Genomic DNA, 25807 nt, shown 5'->3' with positions numbered 1-25807 from the left:
TAAAAGAAAGCCATTGAATTAATAAATAAAACTAAGAGTTGGTTTTATGAAAAAAATAGATAAACAATTGGTTAATATGATTTTTTTTTTTAACTTTAGCAAAGGGATATTTATTTCACAAGTACAAATGATCCAACATTTCACCCCAAATCTAAAGAGTTGGGGGGCATAATTCCCCTGCCCCATTCACATACTGATTTGGTCTTTGGGGGCTGATTTGGCTTGAAACTTAGTTCATATTGTACACAGTATCAGTCCCTCCGAGGGCCTGTCCAGAGGCCAAAGGGCATCCCTGCTGGTCCTCATCGTAGCTCCCAATGACCACTCTAGGTTCCTTGAGACCTCGCTGTTGGGCTGGCTATCATACCCGTCCTGTATTCCTGGCCTCCAGGGTTCTTCTCACTCAAACATCCAGCCGTTGAAACTCCTGAGGTTGGAATACCTATTCCTGGCACCTCAGGTGTAGCTTCTTTTTCCATAACGATTATTTCATTCTTTAACTCTGAATATTGTTCAGAAATTGAGATGGAAACAGGTGTATTTTCTTTGATAATTTGGCATGTGTGAGTGTCACTTTCACTTAAATGTGTGGCCATATTATCTATACCAGAAACATCAGTTAGGAAATCACAATTAAGGCACACTACAGTAATGCCCCTCAAGTCTTCCGAATGCTTCTTAAAAATGCAAAACCTTTTACTTGCACGAGCACTGTGAAAGCTCATCATGTGATTTACATAGGCTTTACTACTGCTAGTGTTGTATCTGCATAAACTACAGTGGACATATGTAGGAAAATGGTTTGCAAAATCTTTTATTTCCGAATAACACTCAATGCACTTGTGAACTCCCCGACGAAACCTTAAATTCCTCAATGCTGTATTAACTTTATTTCTCTTTGTGCCCTTAGGGCCTGGCTTATTTTGCCCATGAGATGTTTTCGGTTTGGATTTGGATTTTGTTGCAGTAGTTCGTGTACTATTTTTTGCAGTGGTACTTTTTGCAGTGGTGTTTTTTGCAGTAGTATTTTTTGCAGTTGTATTTTTAGTTCGTGGAGGAGATAGCTGAAGGGTAGATGTGCTTGCACTAATAGAAGGTGCAGTTGATGCTCCTGCCTGAAGAGGTCCAACTGAAGCTCGGATAGTAACTTTTGTTCTAGGAGGCAATCCTTCCAATTGTTTGGGTTTTTTAAAGGTTCGATGTTGAGTCTTATGATCCATTTTCTCTTTGCAAGTCAAAAATTGAAGTCGGCACTTTGTACAGCGATATATTCCTTTTTTCTGATGTTTCATATAATGATGCATGTATGGTGTTGCAAGTTTAATAACTTTGAGGCAAAATGGACAAAGCAAATTCTTCGTATTTTCATGGGAAGTTCTAAAATGTGTTTCCACATCAGAAAATGATGATGATCTATAATTACACACCTGACAAAAATATGGCATTTCACCAGGTTTATGATTGTCCTTCATATGTTGTAAAAGAACTTGCTCTGTTTCAAATGATAACTCACAGATTTTACAAATAGTAGAAAACTCATGGGGGGTATGTGTACTTTCAATGTGACATTGCAGCTGGAAAGGTGTGGGAAATTGACGATAGCAATGTTGGCAAGTCGTGTGGTTTTCCCAGCTTTCACTGCTCTGTTTCTCAAGTTCCAAATGGTGTTTCATGTGGTTCATAAACCTAATATTATTTTTAAGTACTTTCAGGCAACTGAAGCATTTAAAGGTTGTATGAGTCTTCTGTTCTTGTAGATTATCTCCTTCATGTTTCCCATAATAAAAGTCATTAACTAACATGATCAATTTTCCTTTATCAGCATCAGCAATTTTATTTTTACTTGTTGCACTTGAATATTCTGTTTTATTAGATCCCCAAAAGAAGTTGTTTACCCTTTCTGGACAACAGTACTTCATGTGATTTTTTAAAGGGTCCAACAGATTAAAATGAATGTTACACTTTGGACACGCTCTTGGGAAAGGTGGTCCATTTTTAGCAGAAGTAATTGTACCTTTTGAAAGTGTACTCTGTGATGGTGACTTTACTGAAGAGAATGGGGATGAGGGATGAGTTCCAGCAATACCTTCACTGGACTTGGATTTCTTTGAAGCAACACTGTTTACTTCAGAAGTAGAGAGACGTTTTGTTACAAAGGAACTTTCATTTAGACCTGTTAAAGCGCGCGTTGGTCCACCCTGGTACTGAGGTATTCCTGCGTTTTGTCTCAAGTCAAACAGTAACCCTGAAGAATTATTAGGTACAACTTGTGGTGAGCTCACTATGTGACCAGGTTTAGACAATGGCTGAGTAACAGTACTAACTGTAGATCTTGATAGAGATTGAAAAACTGGTGAAGCTGCCATAGGATTGGATGTTGGAGTCATGTAGTGTTGACTGCTTGGCTTGAATGAAGCTACAGCACCTCTATTGGTGGCACCATTCTGTATTCCTCTTGTTGATGAGCTGGGGTTGACTCTGTTCAAAATATTTGAAATGGCTGGTTTTGAACTTGCAATCTCCCCAACAAAAATTGGCTCATCATCATCATCATCATCATCATCACCCTCAACTTCTTTTACTTTCTTCTGCCATGGTTCCAGCTCTTCTTCTTCACACTCCATAAATAGTTCAGCCATTTTAAAATTATCTTTTGGGTGAAGAGGGTTGTCACCCATCAAGTTCCAAAACTAACTTTTTGTAAAATGTCACCCAAATGACAAACATCAATATTTTGTCATTTGATTCGTACCAATTAAAACATGGAACCGGGAATTCAGAAGTCTTCAGGTCTAACTCTCACCTCCATGAAACTCACTGTACTGATGTCAGATAAGTCAGTAAGTCTTGGTTTTCTAGTCTTTAAAAGGATTGTTGGAGGTGAAGCATAGAGATAAATACAAGGAGAGAATGTTTCTAGCAGAATATTCCAAAAATCTTGAGAAACAGTTTTTTGAGGACAACCTCTGATTGAAGATCGTGTGTGGTGCGGGAGTGGCCTTACTGGGGCACTGAGGAGGAGGAGAAAGAGGAGGAGGAAAAGGAGGAGCAGGAAGACACCGCGGCTACGGGGACGACGGTGGCTCCCATAGCGGAGCAGGCGCCTAGGCTGCGGGGAGGGAGGAAGGGAGAGAAGAAGGGAGGGGCGGTTAATATGATTTTTTAAGAGAGAGAGGAAAACCAAATCACTAGCATCAGAAGTGAAAAGGGCAAATTTACCCCTAATGAAGATGAAATCAAAACAATTACTAGGAGTCATTTTGTCTAATTACATGCTAACAAATTTAATAATTTAAATGAGATGGATGAATACTTACAAAAATATAAATTGCCTAGACTAACAAAGGAGGAAACAATATTCAAATAAACCTATTTTAGAAAAATAAATTGAAGAGGCTATAAAAGAACTTCCTCAGAAAAAAAAATGAGGACCAGATGGATTTACAAATGAATTTACCAAATATTTAAAGATCATCTAATTCCAATATCTAATAAATTGTTTAGAAAAATTGGTAGAGTGGTGTCAGAAGTTCCCTACAAAGAAAACAACAGGTTTCTCTACAGCCTCTCCTCCTTAGGTGTGCATTGCTGGTGGAGTTGTGAACTGATCCAACCATTCTGGGTGGCAATTTGGAACTATGCTCAAAGGGCTATAAAAGAATGCCTGCCCTTTGATCCAGCCATACCATTGTTGGGTTTGTACCCCAAAGAGATCATAGATAAACAGACTTGAATGAAAATATTTATAGCTGCGCTTTCTGTGGTGGCAAAAAACTGGAAAATGAAGGTATATCCTTCTATTGGGGAATGGCTGAACAAATTGTGGTATATGCTGGTGATGGAATACTATTGTGCTCAAAGGAATAATAAACTAGAGAAATTCCATGTAAACTGGAAAGTCCTCCAGGAAATGATGCAGAGCAAAAGGAGCAGAGCCAGAAGAACACTATACACAGAGATGGATACACTGTGGTAAAATTGAATGTAATGGACTTCTGTACCAGCAGCAATGCAATGACCCAGGACAGTTCTGAAGAACTTATGGTAAAGAACGCTACCCACATTCAGAGGAAGAACTGCAGGAGAGGAAACATAGAAGAAAAACAACTGCTTGAACACATGGGCTGAGGAGGACATGATTGGGGATGTGGACTCGAAACTACCACACCAATGCAACTAACAACAATTTGGAAATAGGTCTTGATCAATGACACATGTTAAAACCAGTGGAAATGTGCATCAGCCACGGGTGGGGGGAGTGCGGGGGTGAAGTGGAAAGTAGGAGCATGAATCATATAACCATGTTAAAAATGAGTATTAATAAATGTTTAAAAAAAAAACCATCAGAAACCTAAACAGAAAAGAAACCTTTCAGAGAAAAAGTTGAAACTATATTTTGTGGATCATCGAAGTGTTTGTGACTGGAGGCAAAGGAGGAAATGGGATAAGCTGTTTTCATAGTGAACCCAGAAAAGAATTTGGTGGACCGGATGGAGGAGATGGGGGAGATGGTGGCCATATTATTCTGAAAGCTGACAAGCACATCAGATCGCTAATCTTCAGTCCTTTCAGCATATCCTAGGTTTGATGGCGAACCTGGTGGAAAAAAAAAAAAAAACTGTTATGGGCGTAATGGAGATTGCCTCTACATTCGAGTTCCTTCAGGTACTCTGGTTAAAAGAGGAAAATGAAATTGTAGCTGATCTTGCTCAGCCAGGTGATGAATATATTGCAGCTTTGGGAGGAGCTGGAGGAAAAGGTAATTGATTTTTTCTGGCTAATGACAATAGAGCTCCAATGATTTGTACCCCTGGACAGAGGGGTCAAGAAAGAGTACTCCATTTGCAACTAAAGACTGTGCATAGCTCGTGCAGGAATGGTAGGTTTCCCCAATGCTGGAAAATCATCACTTCTTCGAATGATTTCCAATGTAAAAGCTGCTGTGGCTTCTTACCCATTTACTACTTTAAATCCCCAGGTAGGTATTCTTCACTACGAAGGCTACCAACAAGTGGCAATAGCTGACATTCCTGGTTTTATAAGAGGAGCTCATCAAAACAGAGGATTAGGTTTTGTTTTTCTGAGACAAAATCGAGCGATGTCGATTTCTGTTATTTGTGGTGGATCTCTCAGTAGCAGAACCATGGACTCAACTTGAGGATTTAAAATATGAACTAGAGAAATATGAAGAAGGTTTGTCAGAAAGACCGCATGCAATCATAGGAAGTAAGATTGACCTTCCTCAATCTAAAGTCAGTTTTCCCCAACTTCAGGCTAGATTAGAACAAAAGGTCTTCTCCATGTCAGCATAGCCTAAGGAGAACCTAGAGGAATTGCTGTCACATTTGAAAGAATTCTATGATGATTATGTAGATACTGAGGGCAAACAGAATAGGGAACCACTGAATTGGTAGTGATTGAAGCTAAACAAGCAATCCTCCTTGAAGGAAAAAAAAATCCTAAAACTGTTGGAAAGTTGAAAGTAAGAGTGAGAGCATCAAGGACAGTGAAAGTGAAGACTACTTCATCAATAAAATGTAATTAATTTGTTGTTTAAAAAAAAAAAAAAGAAAAATTGGTAAAGTAGGAGTCCTACCAAACTACTTTAATGAAATAAATATGGTGCTGATACCTAAACCAGAAAGAGCCAAAACAGAGAAATTAAATTATAGGCCAATTTCAATTAATGCAAAAATTCCAAATAAAATATCAGCCAAGAGGCTGCAACAATATACCACAAAAGATTATATATTATGACCAAACAGGATTCATACCAGGTATTTCAGGGATGGTTCAACATAACGAAAATCATTGACATAATTGATTACATCAACAACAATGTAACAAAGTACATCAACAAAAATGTAACAAAAATCATATTATTCCCGCAATAGATGCAGATAAAGCCTTTGACAAACTACAATATTCATTCCTATAAAAATACTAGAAAGCATAGGTATAAATGGATTTTTCCTTTGATTAGTAAGAAGTATATATTTAAGACACAAACATTTTCTCTAATGGGGATAATAAGTTAGAAACCTTCCTTATGAGATAGAGAATAAAACAAGGATACCTATTATCACCAATATTATTTAATATTGTTCTAGAAAGGCTAGCAAAAGCAATAAAAGAAATTAAAGGTATCAAAAATGGGCAAAGAGGTAATAAAATGATCTCTTTTAATGAGACAATAGAAAATCCTAGAGATTCAACTAAAAATTTAAATTGAAACTATCAATAATTTTTAAAAAGTGGCAGGATATAAAATAAACCTACATAAATCATCTGAATTTCTGTATATTAGTAACAGTGTCCTACAAGAAAGAGTAAGAGATACTTACTAATGAAAATAGTGAGGGAAAATCCATTTAAAATAACCATAGATAGAATAATGCCTAGGAGTATAAAACAAATCCAGAAGCAATCTGAACACAATTATAAAACACTTTTCATACAAATAGTCAGATTTAAATAATTGGAAAAATGTTCATTGTTTATGGATGGGTAGAGCTAATATAATTAAAATGACAACAATCCTACCTAAACTAATCTATTTATTCAATGCCATCCCAAATAAATCACTAAAATTATTTAATTGAACTAGAAGAAATAATAACAAAATCCATTTAGAAAAAAAGATAAATAAAACCAAAGGGAATAATTATTTGAATGTTAAGAAAAAAGTCTAGAACATGAGAGTTTAAACTACATCAGAAAGCAATAATTACCAAAATCTTCTGGTACTGGCTAAGAAATAGAAATGTAGGTCAGTGGAACAGAATAGATATACAACAAAAAGCTGTAAAAGATCAAGTAACTTTGTGTTTGACAAAGGTAAAATTCCAAGTTTTCTTGGATTGTAGAAGCAATAGATAGTCTGAATGCAGAATGAAGCATATTATTATTCATTTTATTTCCTCCATGTATTTTTCTCAAACATATGCAATATGTGTCTTCTTTCTCAATGTGACAATTTCACTATTTGGGCAAAATTATTGGGAAAATTGGAAAGCAGTTTGGCAGAAACTATATATAGATCAATATCTGACACCATTTACCAAGATAAAATCAAAATGGATACATGATGTAGGTATAAATGGAGATATTTTAAACAAATGAGAAGAACAGGGAACATGTTATCTATCAGATTTATGAATAGGAGGAGAATTTATGAATAAGCAAAAGAAAGAAAGCGCTTTGAAATATAAAATGAATAATTTCAAATATAATAAATTGAAAAGTTTGTGTACAAATAAAACTAATGTTGCCAATGTTAGAAGGAAAATAATAAGATGGGCAAAAAAATTTTATAGACACTTTCTTGGATATAGATATTATATCTAAAGTACATAGAGAATTTTGTCAAATATGTAAAAATATGAACTATTTCCCAATTAATAAATGGTCAAGAGTTATAAAACAAATATGGGGATGAACAAATCAATGCTATATTTAACTATGTAAAAAATTGCTCTAAATCATTGTTGATTAGGGAAATGCAAAACAAAACAATTCTGAAATACCACCCCATACTTATCAAATTGGCTAAAATTACAAAAGGGCAAAATGACAAATAATGAAAGGGATGTGGAAAAACAGGAACACTAATACATTGTTGGTGGAACTGAGAGCTGATACAGCCATTATGGAGAGCAATCTAAAATAATACTCAAAGAGTTATAAAACTGTGTATAATACTTTTTGATCCAATAATAACACTATTAGGTTTTTTCCTGAGGTGATCATGGAAAAAATAAAAGAAAGCATATGTTCTAAAATATTTATAGTGGGGTCGTTTGTGTGTGTGTGTAATGATGATAAAGAACTAGAATCCGTTCATCAATTCAAGAATGGCTGGACAATTTGTAGCACATGATTGTAATGGAATACTATGGTTCCATAAGAAATGACAAACACAAGATCATCACAAATAAATCTGGAAAGACTTTTATGAAATGATACAAAAGTAAAGTGAGCAGAACCAGTAGAATGTTGTACATGGCAACAACAATAATGTACAATGATCAATTGTGAATGATTTAACTATTATCAATAAGGCAAGGATCCAGGACAACTCCAAAAGACTCATGAAAAAAAAAATAATTATATCCACTGCCATAGAAGCAATAGAGTCTGACTACACATAAAAACATATCATTATTAGAGGGGGGAAGGGAATTCATTAGGTTTTAAAAACATATCATTATTCACTTTCCTCCATGTATTTTTCTCTAGTGTATGCAATATGTGTCTTCTTTCTCAATGTAAGAAAGAAATATATATTTTATGATTATATATGTACAACCTATATCATATTACCTGGCTTTTTGGGGAGATAGGAGAGATATGGGTATATTTGCTAGCAGTAGGAAAGGAACTACTAGAAATGGAGAGATTAAAGATAAGTGATATAGTGGGAATGACAGAAGGGATAATCAATTAGAGGCAATGGGATATAATAGAACCATGTGTACAGGTAGAGGATAGCTTTGGTAAAAAGCAAGGTTACTTTTTCATGTGACAAAGGGTTAAAGAAAGATGGTGGAGAAGGTATTTGAATGATTTGAGAAGGGGAAGAGGGAAGAAAAGGTAGCTCTCAATAAAAAGTCTCAGTTTTTTTCTGTAAAATATGAGGCAGGGTTCTCAGTTGAAAGGATAGGGTGAGGGGAAGCCATGAGAGATTTGAGGAAGGATGAAAAGGTTCATAAGAACTGCTATGGCAAGAGGGACAGTGAGTTGATAAAGAAGGTATAGTAGTATTGTCTAGGGGCAGTGAGGGCCCAGTTGAGAGTATATAACATGAATTTGTAGTAGATCCAGTAGAATGATTGTGGGATTTTTCTCCACCTTTATTCATTATCATTGATATAGGAAAGAAGGTGTCAGAGGTTTGGAGTGATCCAAGCTGAGGCTTGGCAAGGCACAATTGGTGGAAAGATAAGGGAGCTAGGTACTCAAAGGAAGAGGACAGTGAAGAGCTGAACTGATTCACCAAGAGGTCAAGATGGAAAAAACAGGAGAGAGTGACAAGTGCAAAGGAGATAGACTGGGAAAGAATGGAGAGCTTTTGGGACTGGAGGCTAAAACGTAGGATTTGGCAAAGGAAGGTGAAGAGAGTAATGGAAGGAGTAGATTATGGTCAGATAAAGGAGTTTCAGAATTCTTAAACATGGAGGTGGTACATTTGTGGATGGTGGCAAAATCAAGAGTATGACTATCTTTGTATGTAGTGGAGATAGAATGGGAGAATAAGACATAGGATCTAAGTAGGTGGAGTAACTCTGGGCTTAGGGTGTTTGAGGGAAAGCCAGTATGTATGTCAAAGTCTCCTAGTATGAGGTCAGGGTTAGGGAGGAGAGAAAAATTGTGAACTAGATACTAAACTCATTGAAGAAAGAAGAGGAATAAATATTCTAAAGCTCTATAGGCAACAGGTACCAGGATTTGGATTGAAGGTAGAGACTAATTGCATGATCCTCAAAGGAGAGGCTGAGTGATGAAGGTAGGGGGAAAACCTGGAAGTGACAATGGGATGCAAGGAATATTCTAGCTCTCAGTCAACCAAAGGGAATGAGTGAAGGTACAGGTAGTACTAGAAAGGGTAGCCATGAAATTTGTGTCATCAGAGAGGAACCAGGTTTCAGTGATAGCTAGAAGATGGAAAGAGTGGGAGAGGAAAAGATTTAAGATGAAAAGAAGTTCATTGCCTATGGAACAGCCATTGCAGAGGGACTACAGAGGGATGGATGCTTTGGGGAGCCAGGGATAAGAGGGATGGAATAAAGAATTGGGTGGTGGAGGATGAAGAATGGGATTTGAATGACTACCTATAGAGGTTCAGAATCACTAGATTATGTAAGGTATGAACAAGTATGAGATTGCTTATTATTGAACATTCCCAGGGGGAGGCTAGAAATCAGGCAGGAGACAAGCCTAGCAAAAGAAGGAAAGCAAATAGTCAGGTAATCAGATGAGAGACCCCATCTCTCTCCTCTTCTTCTTCTGAAATCTGGAGAACAGGCAGCAAACAATACAGCAGGAAAAGAAATTTAAACCTGAATAGCAGAAGATGGAAGACCTGTTCTGCACTGATATTCCTTTTCCTTTCCCTCAGTAGACATATGCAACAAGAAATATAAGAGCCTCAGTTAGACTAATGTCTTATTCCTTTTCTCATCTGAGGCTGGAAATCAGGGGAATACAGCAGAAAGAGAAAGTCTCCTGACACAGGAGAAGTTACTTGGGGCTGATGGCAATTAGCCAGGCCCCTTGCTGCCTTTGATGACCTCACCAAAGGATTCAGTGTTAGAAACATATTTTACCCCTGGTCACACATATTCTCTACGTGCATATAGGGATGTCTACCCTTTCCTAGTGATGGTTTGGTAGCATATGAGAAATGTATGTCTGTATGTATGAGGAAAATCTTTCACAGCTTGCTATGTTGTATAATAAATGCCTTTTGTGTTTAAATAATATGCCATATAATTGCTAGCAAAAGAAACACATTAGTGGGGACTCATCTGCTATGGTTTGATGTTCTTTGAACCTGGTATACTGTTCAGATCACCACATATGTCTGTTAAGAGGAAATTCATTGATATTACATAAAGAAAAAGAATGGGGAATTCAAGTTCATTAATGATTAATCCCTGAATGTCCTTCATAATGTTGGATTAAAAATCCATTCTCCTCTGTAGATCCTACATTTATTAAATCAACTGAAGCATGACCCTATTATTTATAGCTGTACCTTCGGGGAACTTACTTCTTAGAATGTATAAGATGAATGTCTGCAATGCCCCTTCCATTTCTCAGAGCCTAATGAACACCATGTTTCAGAACTTTTTAAACCAAAAGGTAAATAGTATACCATATATCAAAGTCATTCTGTTTTATTCCTGGGATATAAACAGGGATGTGCCCTATTCAGCCTCCAAAGAAAATTAATGCTTCTTTAGATTTACAAGTTATTATCAACACTTTACCCTCTTATTTCTCTAAACTCTCCAGCAGATTTTCTGGGGATAAAAGATAATTATCCTTTCTAGTTGATTTAAGTGATCAACACTCAAGCACCATTTTACTCCTATCTTTCCTGTCCAAAACTTTGATAGCAATTAATGATGTTTTTGTTTTTAATAACATTAACTATGGAAGCTGACAGTTGGGGCTACTTTTTCCTTATGTGGAAGAACACTCAGATTACTCTTCACTTACCCCTTCAAGTTTCTCAGAAACTTATCATGACAACGTACGACCTGAAATGAGTTTCTATCAAGATCTTCTATTCTTGGAGATATTATCTAGAAGGTGATCTATCTGATGGTGATTTCTAGGATAGAGACCTAATTAAAGCTTAGTGGCCCCTATTTTTGTTCTTACTTCGGTTTTAGATGACAGAATCACAGGACTCAGGTGTTGGCAGGAAATGCAGAATGGTGCTCTGGCATAAAATGGCTTCCAGAAATGTCCATTAAATTTCAATTTCAGGGAGTAAATCTGACCAACTGGAACCTGAACTTCTAATCTAAGTCTTGGTATTTCTTTTTTCTTTTTTTTTTCTTTTTAAATAATTTTTATTTTTTAGAAAAGTTAACATGGTTACATGATTCATGTTCTTACTTTCCCCTTCACCCCCCAACTTCTCCCCACCCGTGGCTGATGCACATTTCCCCTGGTTTTAACATGTGTCATTGATCAAGACCTATTTCCAAATTGTTGATAGTTGCATTGGTGTGGTAGTTTCGAGTCTACATTCCCAATCATGTCCACCTCAACCCATGTGTTCAAGCAGTTGATTTTCTTCTGTGTTTCCACTCCTGTAGTTCTTCCTCTGAATGTGGGTAGCATTCTTTACCATAAATCCCTCAGAATTGTAATGGATCATTGCATTGCTGCTAGTAGAGAAGTCCATTACATTCTATTTTACCACAGTATATCAGTCTCTGTGTACAGTGTTCTTCTGGCTCTGCTCCTCTCACTCTGCATCAATTCCTGGAGGTCTTTCCAGTTCACGTGGAATTCCTCCAGTTTATTATTCCTTTGAGCACAATTGTATTCCATCACTAGCATATACCACAGTTTGTTCATCCATTCCCCAACTGAAGGACATAACTTCATTTTCCAGTTTTTTGCCACCACAAAAATCGCAGCTATAAATATTTTTGTACAAGTCTGTTTATCTATGATCTCTTTAGGCTACAGACCCAACAATGGTATGGCTGGATCAAAGGGCAGGCAGTCTTTTAAAGCCCTTTGAGCGTAGTTAGTCTTGGTATTTCTTGGAAAGCTCTAACTATCTGACTCTTAGTGAAGACTAACTAAAACCTAGGACATTGTGGCTATTCTAGAAGCTGAAAGCACCTGCAAGCTATTTGCCATAAGAAATACAGAACCCAGAGCATTTCTCAGTTACTCAACTTTGGTCAAGACTAATTTCCCTTATTCCTCAGATGATCTCTTCACTCAGATCTTTCAGCTTTTCACTTGTATTTAAAGAGAATCTGTTTCTGAGAGATAGCACAGTGTAACTGGAAGGAGCCTGGAGTCAGAATGACTTGAGTTCAAGTCCTAGTTCTTCTACTTACTAGTAGCTACAACAGGCAATTCTCTGGGTCTCAGTTTCTTCATTTGCAAAATTAGGGGATTGATCTAGATGACTTCTAATTTTTTTTTCCAACTCTAAATCTTCATTCCCTTTGAGCTATGCTTTCCTCTATGTTGTCTTAAGGCCCCAGCTTATTGATTTATCAGTGAAGCTGAATTAGGAGGGGAAATAACAACCCACAATGATGCTAATACATCATTGTTACCATGTGGTTGAGAAATAAAATTACCATAATGGACCAAAGTTTTGAAAAAACAGATTGAGTCATGTACTTCACTTCTTTTGAAGAAGATTGCTACCCAAGAGGACTGGCTCAAGACTTGCCATTTTATTCGGAGAAATGTACCAGAAGTGTTCAGATAGTGCAAAATAGACAAAATATAATGCATAATTATCAACATTGCAAATTGCTTTATGTTCATTGAGGTTTAAGTATCAGATTCCTAAATGACTGTAATAGTAATTATGAGCTATTATCAAATTCTGTTTAAGTTGTTTTGTTAGTTTTGTTCAAAATCTTTTATTCTTAGTATTTATTTTGTGTGTAGGAATACATTATCTGACTCAAAAATGATTCAGATCATGCACTGAGCAAATTTTTTATTTTCCCTTTTTTTGGGGAGGAACCCTAAACATGAATAAGTAAAATCATCCCCTAGGAGCCTAAATTTTCTCATTAAATTAATCTCCCCCAGGACTGAACCTGGTTCAAACAATATGCCTTGGCAGAGAACAGGGAATGAATACAGTGCCCCCTCAGCTTTCTGTGCCCTCAACAAAGATCTTTCAAAATTAGACTAGGATGGCCTTTCCATGGTTTTGAGGCTTGTATAAATATGTAACTTGTGAGAATTTTTTTTTTGGACTGCATATTAAGGACAATTACTGCTTTTTGCTGCTGCTTTCTGCTGTTTTTTTCATTTTCTTTATCCTTGGGAATCCTCAGTAAGGTAACAGAATTTGTTTAATAAATGAAGGATCTAAGGGTTCTTGTTTTGGGAGGGGTGAATAAGTTGATGAACCACCTCTTAGTTAGCTATTCACCAATTAAAGATGTCTTAGGATGTTCAAGGGAGGGACTAAATAATGAGCTCCTAAAAATCTATGACTCAGGTCATCTCTGGGAGAGAGAGAGAGAGAGAGAGAGAGAGAGAGAGAGAGAGAGAGAGAGAGAGAGCGTGCACCATGGAGACCTATATCATTTTATTGGTAATAATGTTGGCCAAACCAATAAACCTCATATAATAAATAAACATATTCAGTTTTGTTACCACAGTAGACTCCTGAAATCACAGTGGATTCTTCAAGATCATCTCTAAATTTAATCAATCCATCAACATCTATGAAGAACCTACTATGTGCAAAATGTCACTCCATCAACAACATGTGAAGTTTCTTCCCAAACCAAAGATTAAACTAGGGAAGTCCAAAGGACTCCAGCAGCCAATGCCTATTTTTCAAAATCCACAGAATGTGATTTTCCTAGGTTTTGTCATTAACATCCTCATGCCTTTTGGCTCAAATACATAAACAAAACTGGCCCATCTTTCTCATTAATGAGATTCTCCTATGGCAGTGATGATGAATCTTTTTAGAGACAGAATGCCAGACCCTGCCCCCACCCATCCCCCAGACCCCATGCCATGTCCTTCCCCCCCCCCCACCCCCACATTGAGTGCCGGGCATGTCCTTCCAATCCCTTACCCCAAACAGGAGAGGGAGAAAACACTCCCATTGGGCAGCTAGGTGGAGGGGTGAGTAAAGAGAGGAATGTCCTCAGTGAGTGTAGAGATGGGGAGGGGAGTGGCCTGAGCACTCTGCTCCCCTCCAGCTCTGCCACCTGTGAGTTGTCCACCTTACCCCCTGTGCGCTCCCATTGGCTACTGGACAGAGGGGCAGGGGATGTGAAAAAATGCAGTCAGGTACGATGGAGATAGGGAGGGGAGCAGCTCTGCCTGAGTCCCTCTATCTTTCTAGTAATGAACTCTGGGGGAGAATGAGGGGAGGGGGCAGCCATCTTTGGCACCCATACCATAGGTTCACCATCACTGTCCTATGGCTTTGCTGTCCTCTTTAGGGATATCTTCAATTTACACATACATAGAGTTTCTATAATATCTATTAGATAAAGCTTACTTTCTCTTCAAGCAATTCTTTTTTTTTTTTAACCCTTGTACTTTGGTGTATTGTCTCATAGGTGGAAGATTGGTAAGGGTGGGCAATGGGGGTCAAGTGACTTGCCCAGGGTCACACAGCTGGGAAGTGGCTGAGGCCGGGTTTGAACCTAGGACCTCCTGTCTCTAGGCCTGACTCTCACTCCACTGAGCTACCCAGCTGCCCCTCAAGCAATTCTTATGGTTATTTATTCCCAACAGATCAAGTATACATACTGGATGTTAGAATAATACTTGTGTTTACACCTCCTACCAACAGGCAATTTGAACTCTCTTTTTCCTACTGCAAATTCTTTTACAACAAAATGGACTTTTTGAATTTTTTATGTTTATTTTATCAGTCTTTTGCCTCCCACCTGCTGTTTCGGTTGTCATTATCTACAACTACTTACAGTGGGAGTGGGTTTTTTTTTTAGCTCTTACTTCTGTCTTAGTAACCATTCTAAGACAAAAGGGCAAGGGCTAGGCAAATGGGGTTAAGTGACTTGCCAGGAGTCACACAGTTAAGAAGTGTCTGAGGTCAGAATGAACCCAGATCCTCCTGACTCCAGGCCTGGTGCTCTAGCCACTGAACCACTTAGCTGATCCAGGGAGTGGGGTTTTTAAGAACAGTCAGGATCCACAAAGATCTTGACAGCCTAGAAAATGGGCTAAGTTTAATAAGAGGAAAAAAATGTAAAGTTCTGTATTTGTGATAAAAATAATAAAATTCACAAGTATAGCATGGAGGAGGAATGGACAGAGAACACTTTGTGCTAAAAAGATAAGAGACTTTTAACGGCTTGCAAGCTTAAAATGAATGTAACACACTATCCAAAAAAAGGCTATTTGAGGCACAGTGTTCAAAGTGAGAGAATTTCCCTCTTGGTTTCTTAATTTGATCTCATTCCCTATAGTGATTCCATCCACGATCATCTGAAAACAATTGTTCTTAGACTTTAAGAGGGTTCCAGCACTTTTCTCTCCAAAGCTAGAGCTCCCTAGGCATTGATACTGATTATAGGTATCCTCTGTCCTTCAGCATTAAACCTACCCACTAAACCTACCCATTCACCACATTGACACCATCTTGTTATATGCCTCCCAGGTTCCTTTAAGCTCTCCTAGTTCATTCAGATCTTCTGCGCTAGATCAGTTCATTATTAGTATTTTTTCACCTCTATTCCCTATACTCACAAGTTCATTAAAATCCTTCTTAGGTCTTTTTCCTCTGGTAGCTCCATGCTCTGCCATCATCAGCTTTCTTCACCCAGCCCAGACATTTCCTCAGTATCACAAGTGTCACCGTAGCTTTCTTGGGAAATTATGGTACACATTAATATATTAAACACAATCACCATCTGAATCTGGGATATCCTGTTATGAAGAAAACATTCTAAGTTTCCTATTCTGTTTGGACTCTGGCGTTTTCAAAATGGCATAAGAAAGAAGTGTTTCATCCCCCTAAGGATTCTAGAGGGCAAAATAGATGATACTCATAGAAGAATGCCTGGGTGAATAAATTAAGAACCTCCACAGGGGCAGATGCAATTACATATTATGTATATCATATACATAATTGTGTGTACATAATATATCCTCTTTAAAAAGTATATAAAAATAAGGATGAGAGAAAAGGCACAGAAGCTTGGAGATCAAGAAAGTTGGCTTAAGTAGAAGCTCCGAATCAGTTCATACATTTTCTACTGAGAATGAATAATAGAAAAATGATAAGCTTTGACTATAATATTTTGTACTTAATGATTATATATTATATTTGCGCAGTATATCAGACAATTTATTAAATGTTGTTTATGTCAGGCCTTATATTAAGCATTGGATATACACAGTAAAGCAAAAAACCCATCCTAAAAACCTCTAGTCTCTTCCCTTAAGAAACATTCTTTTTTTTTAAAAAAAACTTACCTTTTGTCTCAAAATTGATGCTACCTATAGATTCGCAGGCATTAAATAGAGGTTCCCAGGTCAAAGAACAGTAAGGGGTAGGCAGTTGGAGTTAAGTGAATTGCCCAGGGTCATACAGCTAGGAAGTGTATGAGGCTGGATTTGAAACCAGGACTTTGCCCATCTCCAGACCTAGCTTTCTAGCCCCTGAGGAACATTCATTTTAATGGGGTAGACAGCATATAAATAATGAGGTACATTCTGGCTAGCAAATAACTAAAGTTCATATCTATAACTAGGTATGGATAACAAATAACTAACTACATATCTCTAACTAGGAATATACATAATAGATAGCATAGAAGAGATTGGAAAACACCTCCTGCAGAAGTTAGTCTTTAAGTTGTCTTTTAAAAAATTTTTTCATTTAATTAATTAATTAAGAACATTTTCCCATGGTTACAGGATTCATGTTCTTTCCCTTCCTTCCCTCCATCCCACTCCCAGAGCCAACACACAATTCCACTGGGTTTTACATGTATCATTGATCAAGACCTATTTCCGTATTATTGATATTGCATTAGGGTGATTGTTTAGAGTCTACATCCCGAATCATATCCCCATGGAACCATGTGATCAAGCAGTTGTTTTTCTTCTGTGTTTCTTCTCCCACAGTTCTTTCTCTAAATGTGGATAGTGTTCTTCATGAGTCCCTCAGAATTGTCCTGAGTCATTGCATTGCTGCTAGTAGAGAAGTCCATTACATTTGATTTTACCACAGTGTATCAGTCTCTGTGTACAAGGTTCTCCTGGTTCTGCTTCTTTCACTCTGCATCAATTCCTGGAGGTTGTTCCAGTTCACATGGAATTCCTCCAGTTCATTATTCCTTTGAGCACAATAGTATTCCATCACCAACAGATACCACAGTTTGTTCAGCCATTCCCCAATCGAAGGGCATCCCCTCATTTTCCAATTTTTTGCCACCACAAAGAGTGCTGCTATAAATATTTTTATACATGTTTTTTCCCTTATGATTTGAGTTGAGTCGTGAAGGGAGCCAGGGAAACTGAAAGTCTTAGGCAAGGGACAAAGTATTCAAGACATCAGGAATAGCCAGTGAGATTGATAGAGTATTGGGTTTGAGGAGCTGCAAATAGACCGGTGTGTCAAACTTGGAAAAACACAGAATCACTAAAGTAGTTAAAAAAGAACAAGTCTTTAATCAGGACAAGGGAGACAGCACTATTATAGTTACCACACAGAGCCAAGTTCTGGGACTCTGGGGACAGTCTCATGGAAAATACACCAGAGAGGGGAAACTCCACCATGGGATTTTCCCAAAGAAGTGGAGAACTTGAGGTCTTAAGTACCCTTTGAAGAATAAAGGAAAGGAAGGACAATTGGCTTATATGGAGACAAAAGGAGGAATTCAGCTAGGGGCTAAAATACCTGGGAGAGGTCTAAATACTTTGGGAGAAACTTCTAAAACAAAAGACTACTTAAAATGAGATTATATCTACTACTATTGAAGCTGAGATCAATTGGGTACTTGAAGGTTTATTTTTTAGTCTAGGACAGTGATGGGCAAACTTTTTAAAGAGGGGACCAAAGGAAAGAAAATGCTCATCTGTCAGTCTGTTTCTAAGACAACTCTTTCAAAGTTTCATTGAATTGTATCCTACTCATTGTATTTGTCAGATTAGGAATAATGTTGGGGCCAGATAGAACATTTCAGGGGGCTGCATCTGGCCCGCAGGCCTTTTGCCCATCACTAGTCTAGGACACACCTACTAATCCTATCTAGGGTGATTCAGGGATGTGTGAGGGTTTCCTAATACAACTTGTCAAACTTGATTGGATTTGTGATTGGGAAGGGGAGTACTCCGTGAGTATAGATAAGGGGATGTATTAAAGAACTGTTATGATAATAGAAATGACAAGATATGGAAATAGATCAGATTTTTTAGTTGGTTGAGAATGAAGACAAATATGGAACACCAAAGCTGCAGGTCCGGGTCTGGGATTGTCATGCTCTTGAGAGTAATATAGAAATTGGAAGAAGAGAAGGGTTTGGAGAAAAAAAAAAATAATGGTTTCTGAATTTTTAGCCAAGTTGATTCAATGAAAGCAGTTTCCTTCTTCCCCACATTTAATTCATTAAAAACCTGAAATTTGAACCAAACTAAACAATGATCACGAAATCCAATGAGAAACTATAGTTAATTATATTCTTTGGAGTTAGTCCAGAACTGGCCAAAAATTCAGTCAATTTAGCAAAAATTCAGTCAGTGACTTGAAAGTAAACATAGCTGTGGTGTTTATTACCTTAATCAGGTTATCACCATTTCTCTATGACAGCCACAATAGCTGGAAAGAACTGAGATGCATGCTCTTGCAGGACTCTCCCTACAATTTCAAGTCCTATTGAATGGTGGAAACTTCATAATTACCTAAGAAGGGTATCCCATAGTCCTGCCTTAATAATTGAAGGGAGCCCAGATATCCTCGATTAAATCATCAGGTACAAATTAGAAATGAACATGGTCTATACATTTATTAAACAATCAATCAAAGGCTTTAAAATGAGGAGGAAGAGGCATTAATTAAGGTCATATGAGAGAAAGAGTAAGGGCCTTAAAAAAAAGGAGATATATTGGAACAGCTGTGTAGCCCAGTGGATTTAGTCAGGCCTAGAGACAGGAGGTCCTAGGTTCAAATTTGACTTCAGACACTTCCTAGCTGTGTGATCTTGGGCAAGTCACTTAATTCACATTTCCTAGCCCTTGCCCATGGTACTGATTCTAAGATGGAAGATAAGGGTTAAAAAAAAAAGATATAAAGAATCAATTGCATAATGCCAATGAACAGGGAAAAGGGGCAAGAAAAAGTAGGATGGAACTGTGTCAGAACATGGAGAAATGCAAGAACTTTGGGTCCAATAAAGCCTTCAGTTGTACCCTCCTCCTTAAGGACAGTGGGAAGTTCCAGGAAAAGGTCTGTTCTTTCTAAACTTCCCTGTGCCTATTAACAAACACTATAACAAATTCTGTTTGCTTCTTAACCCAAAACGTTTCTGGTAACTGGAATTTTTCCTCAACTACACAGAGGCCAAGGGTAATCTAGAGAGAAATATAAATTTAAACTAAGACAGAAGTCTAATATTAACTAGGAATTTTCCTAACTAGGAACTCTGAACAATTGGGATTATACTCCTAACTTTCTATTTTTTTTAATTTTAATTTAATTTTATTTTTAAAACCCTTACCTTCCATCTTAGAATCAATACTGGGTATCTTCTAAGGCAGAAGAGTGGTAAGGGCTGGGCAATGGGCGTTAAGTGACTTGCCCAGGATCACACAGCTAGGAAGTGTCTGAGGTCAGATTTAAACCCAAGACTGCCCATCTCTGGGCCTGACTCAATCCAATGAACCACTCAGCTGCCCTGCTAACTTTCTATTAATATAAACTCTCTAAAGTGGAAGAAGAGAGAACCACATGGACTTGAGGAGGAATTATATTTCTCCTATGCTTAAAATAAGCTAATTATTCTAATAGGTTATGGCTGGTTCTAGCTCCAGAGACAAAGGAGGCTAGAGAGTAAAGAATTGAACACCTACATCCTCCACAGAACCACATTCACATTTATTGGTGTTCCACCTGCATTAAACTCTTTAAAAATTTTTTTTAATTTTTAATACTTAAAACCTCACATTTATAGCTGCCAGGCTGCTCGCTCCCCTTTCACTGCTAAACCTCTAGAAAAAGTTGTGTAAATTTGCTTCAAGTTCTTTTCTAACACCACTACTGGACTAAAGTTGCTTTCTCAATGGTTCTTGATAATCTTTTAACTGTTAATTGAATAATCCTTAGTTTTAAACCTTCTTGACTTTTCTACAACTTTCAGCATTAACTACCCTTTCCTCTTGGCTACTCCTTTTTTCTTTGTTTTCTAAGACACTGCTTTCTGCCAGTTCTCTTTTGACTTGTTTGGTCTCATTTCTTTTCCATTTCTTCTAATGGTTACCTATAAATTTACTATTTCTTTAGCAGGGGAGCTCCACCACAATAAATGCCCTATCTCAGTGATTCCCAAAGTGGCGCCACCGCCCCCTGGTGGGTGCTGCAACGATCCAGGAAGGCGGTGATGGCCACAGGTGCATTTATCTTTCCTATTAATTGCTATTAAAATTTAAAAAAAATTAATTTCCAGGGGGCTAAATAATATTTTTTTCTGGAAAGGGGGCAGTAGGCCAAAAAAGTTTGGGAACCACTGCCCTATCTCCTGGGGTCTCTTCTGAACCTTTCTTCTCTTTTCTCTCTATGTTCTCTCTCTTAGTGACAATTCATTTTCATGAGTTCATTAATCATTTTTTATGCAGATTATTCCAAAATCTATATCTATAGCCTATATTTCTCCTGGATGTTAGTTCAGGCATATCCTGCTGTGTGGGATAAAAATTGATTACAAGTGCCTCACTTTAAAATGAGCACAAGTATCTCACTCACTCAAATAAACAAAGTAAGAAGGTAGGAGTAAAATGATGGGTTAAGAAGTGCTAACTGACTAGGCAGTAATCAATAAATGTATATACAAGGCTCCTACCCATTCCCTTGTCAGGCCCTCCACACCAGACTTTGACCTACAAATCAACTTCCAACCTAACTCAGGTAGACAATGGAAGCCACAGAGTTGTTCATTGCCCCTTCTGTCCTTCATCAGTCTCCCTCCCAAGCCTGTCCTGGGGTCCTCAACCAACAAAAAGGTAACAAACTAGTGTTTATAAGCTAAATGCTCATTCTGAGAAAAGTACACTCAATTCTATCCCATACACTGCTAACATCACAAAATCAGCATACCTAAAATGAATCTTCTCCTCCAATCATAACTCCTCCAACATTTCCTAATTTGGTTAAGGGCATAACTATCCTTTCAGTCAATGATCTAGATTCATAACTTCAAAATCATTTTTGAGTAGCCCACCCTCATATCCATTCATTTATTATTCTTTCTTACTCTCATACCCACTCAGTCAATTCTGTCTCCACAATATTTCTCATATTTTTTCTCTTCTCTACATCTCACAGCCCACAATCATAGGTCAAAATTTCATCATCATTCATCTGTTAAATCCCTCTATTTAGTTTCCCCGTTTCCAGTATTTTCCCTCTCTTATTCATCCTCCACACAGCTATTAAAATTATCTTCCTAAGTTCTGACTATGTCATCCCTACTATTTCTATAGAATTCCTTTAGTCTGTCATTTAAAACCATCCATAATCAATCTCATTATCTATTTTCCAGTCTCCTTTCATACAGTCTCAAGAAAACTAAACTACTCCTGTCTCTTTCATAAATCATTTCTCTGAGAATTAAAAAAAGTTGTTTCTCATTACTAGAATGTGTGCTATATCTTATCACAGAGACCTTTTTCTATGTTTCCTGATGCTAATAATCTCTTCAAATTACTTTTTATCACAATTATATAAGAACTGAGTGTTGGTTAAAAAATCAATCAAATCCTATTTCTTCACAAAAAGTAAATGATTAGATAGCCTAAGACTTTGAATAGATGAAAATATTCAATAAATCATTCTTAACCATAGACATAAGTTTTAATCAATCAATCAAATATAGGCTTTATTTGTGGGGGAGATTTTTGGAACTAGAGGGACTTGTACAGAAAATGAGAACTCTTGTTTGATGCCTAGAGGTCGTCGATAAAATATTAGGTATGAGGGTTAAAATAGGAGTTTTGACAAAATAAGAGAGCAGCTTTTAATAATTTAAGTTTTAATGAGATTATAGTAGAGTTGTAAATTAATATTATCCCTTTAAATGAGAGAAAAGAAAACTTCTAACAGCTTTTAACAATTAATAAGCTAGTTTCATTAAAATAGAGATAGTAAAAGAAAATATAGGAAAGAGGTTAGAGAAAGAAAATTTCCCAATGTCTATACTAGATATCCTATAACTACCTATAATTACTACCTAAAACTGCCTATATCTATCTATAACTGCCTATAACTACTGCTAATAACAACCACCCCACAAAGTTCCAACCCAGTCCAGCCCAGTCAAAACCAACCCAATCAGTGTTTAATCCAACCCCAATTAGATCCATCAACGAAGACCAGCCACCTTCCAAAAAGTTCAAGAAAGAAAAAAAAAAACTCTAACAGCCCAAACCAAGAGCCCCAAACCCAAAAGCCAAAAAAGCCCTCTCAGTAAGCTCAGGCCTGCCTTTATATTCCAGCAACTAAAGGCCAACCACCAACTCACACCCAGCAGCCAACTTCCCCGCAACTGCCAACCCTAACTCTCAGCAAGAGACAGAAAAATGCACTGATACTGGCAGCCTTTTATCCCCTTTCTCTACCTTACTTCCTGTCTCTATGGTTTCTATTTACTGTATCTATGGTTTCTACTTCTTTTTATTGTGGGCTGGTTAATCTTTACACATTTCTATGGTAAGAGAACCTCCAGGTCCCCAGTTAAATTAAAAAAGGGATAAAGAATTCCTTTTTACACAGGGGAGTTGAGAACTAGAGTGATTGCCCATAATGTATGTCCAATGGTGTGTCAGAGCCAGCTCAGCCTGGCTCACCAAGAGCAGCACTTTGACTATTAAATTTTCAATGTGAGCATTTACAGTTTGAAAATGCTACAAATAAAGACTTTATTTATAGTTTTGTTGATTTTCTAGGATAAAGAAAGTGTTGAGGAAAAATTTAATAATGCAAATTAAACTCAAAAATGTATTACAGGTACACAAAACTTTACCAGCATACCACTGCTTAAGTAGATTTATGGTTCTATAAGGAGCTGAGCAAAGATGAACACCCCATATAGGGGAGAAAAGGACTTTCAGAAAGCAGGAGTTATATGTTGTCTGTTTTCCACATGTGCTCTTTAAGCTTCAGCACATTTTTCCTTGGACCCTGCACTGGTGAGAGAGTATGTCATAGACTTTGGAGGGTAGGATGCTTGGATACCGACTGTTCTTACTGCACCACCTTAATCAATAGGGGAATGGCTAAACAAGTTGTGACATATGATTGTGATGAAATACTACTGTGCCATAAGAAATGATGAGCACATTAATTTCTTTTAAAAAACCTTGCCTTCTGTCTTAGAATCAATACTTGGGCAGAAGAGTAGTAAGTGCTAGGCAATTAGAGTTAAAAGACTTTCCTATGGTCACTCAGCTAGGAAGTACTTTCAGCCAGATTTTAACCCAGGACTTCCTGTTTCCAGCTTGAGTTTCTATGTGCTGAACCACCTGGCTGCCCTTTAGAAGGTTAATTTAAAAAAAAATCACAAAACACATGGAAAAACCTACATGAAATTATGAAGAATGAAACAAGCAGAACCAAAAGAACAATATACAAAATAATAGAAATGTTGTTTGAAGAATAACTTGTGTCTGCCTTCAAACCAATATGTAGTATTGATTCTAAGATTTCTAGCCTAACTGTCAATCCACAGCACCACCTTGCTGCCCCCAAGACATAAATATATTTTTACATTTTTAAAAATCAGAACTTTAATGTGACAAATTAATTAATTTTTAAAATAAACCGGCTTAATTTGGTTAACTAAATGATTAACAAGTGATAGTAATGATCCAAATGGCACAGTAGAATGGAGACTTGAGCAGATACTACCAGAAAGATATCCAGCAACAACTCTGACACCATCTGAACACATGCTGTTGGAAAAATGGTGCCAATAGACTTGTTCAATATAGGGTTGCCATAAACCTTTAATTTATAAAATAAAAAAAACCCATGCAATAATCTGTGAAACCTAATAAAGCAAAGTGCAATAAAATGAGATACACCTATATTTATGTAAATGTACTATTTCTCCATTAATGCATAAGCTCCTTTAAACCAGGGCCCATTTTATTTTTTGTTGGGAGCAGAGGGTTATCTTGCACCTAGTAGGTATGTAATAAATATTTGTGGAATTGAAGTGTATATATATGAAATGATTTCTCTTTTTTTTTAATCCCTTATCCTCCATCTTAAAATCAATACTGTATACTGTGACTTGCTTCCAAGGCAGAGGAGTGGTAAGGGCTAGGCAATGGAGAGAAAGTGACTTGCCCAGTCTCACACAGCTAGGAGGTATCTGAGGTCAGATTTGAACCCAGGACCCTCCATCTCTAGGTCTGACTCTCAATCTACTGAGCCACCAAGCTGCCCCATTGCTTTCTCCTTCTTAAAGCCCCGCCCATTTTTTTGCAAACAAATAAAAGCAAAAGCAAAAAACACCCCTTTCTGGGAAGTCCATTTATTTTCTGGTTACCAGTTCTTTTAGTCCTCCACATCAATCATGATGTGGAGTTACAAAGAATAAATGGAGAGCAAAAAGGCTGTCTGCAGATGCCACTGTTGTCTTATTAAATCTTGTCCATACCTCTTCTCTCCCCTAAGAACATGAACAATGTTGTGGAGACAGATGGTCTACTTAATTCATTGTAATTACAGGATATATGAACTCATTACAAAATAAAGGAAAAAGTTCTGGCCTTGTGACAAGCATTACAATATAAATAACATTAAAACTTCAGTTACTCAATTGTTTTTCAGTTGTGTCTGACTCTTCATGATCCCATTTGGGGTTTTCTTGGCAAAGATACTGGTGCATTTGGCCATTTTCTTCATGGTGTGCTCATTTTATGGATGAGAAAACTGAAGCAAAGAGTATTAAATGACCAATATCACACAACCAGTAAGTGTCTGAGGCCAGATTTGAACTCAGGAAGACCAATTGTCCTGGCTCCAGGCCTGGCAGTCTATCAACTCTGCCACCTAGCTGCCCAATATTAAAACTAATCATAGACCAATAAATGCACTTATAGTTAAAGGCACAGTGTCCAGTATTAGGGAAATAATTGTGTCACTGTATTTTGGAGTGATCAGACCACACACAAAGTACTGTGTTTAGTTTTAGAAGTCACCATTTAGGAAGGCTGCTATAAATTGAAATGAGGATACTGTCTTCTGGACAAAGGAAGATAATTAGGCAAAGAAGGACATGCAGCTTATATCATCAGGAGGAACAGTTTAAAAAAACCTGAGGATTTTTAGCTTAGAGAAGAGAAGATAGGCAGGGGTGTGTGGAGAAAA

The 25807-nt window shown here is 37.3% G+C and overlaps 1 protein-coding gene and 1 pseudogene across 1 annotated transcript; one reads left to right on the top strand and one right to left on the bottom strand.

Annotated features, from left to right (window-relative positions):
• Window positions 1-317: 317 nt before the first annotated feature.
• LOC123231813 (zinc finger protein 280D-like) lies at window positions 318-2874 on the bottom strand. Its single transcript, XM_044658119.1, has one exon. It carries the CDS (start codon window positions 2676-2678, stop codon window positions 327-329), a length of 2352 nt encoding a protein of 783 aa, XP_044514054.1. The 5' UTR covers window positions 2679-2874; the 3' UTR covers window positions 318-326.
• A 1467-nt stretch (window positions 2875-4341) lies between these two features.
• LOC123254493 lies at window positions 4342-5414 on the top strand (annotated as a pseudogene).
• Window positions 5415-25807: the final 20393 nt, after the last annotated feature.

This window comes from Gracilinanus agilis, chromosome 1, assembly GCF_016433145.1.
Source record: "Gracilinanus agilis isolate LMUSP501 chromosome 1, AgileGrace, whole genome shotgun sequence".
Taxonomy (NCBI): Eukaryota; Metazoa; Chordata; class Mammalia; order Didelphimorphia; family Didelphidae; genus Gracilinanus; species Gracilinanus agilis.
Note: the sequence above shows the minus strand (reverse complement) of the source record. Positions and strands in the feature narration are given on the sequence as shown.

Bases quoted from the DNA above. Each gene is read 5' to 3' on its own strand.
- LOC123231813 (XM_044658119.1), bottom strand. From the start codon at position 2,678: ATGGGTGACAACCCTCTTCACCCAAAAGATAATTTTAAAATGGCTGAA.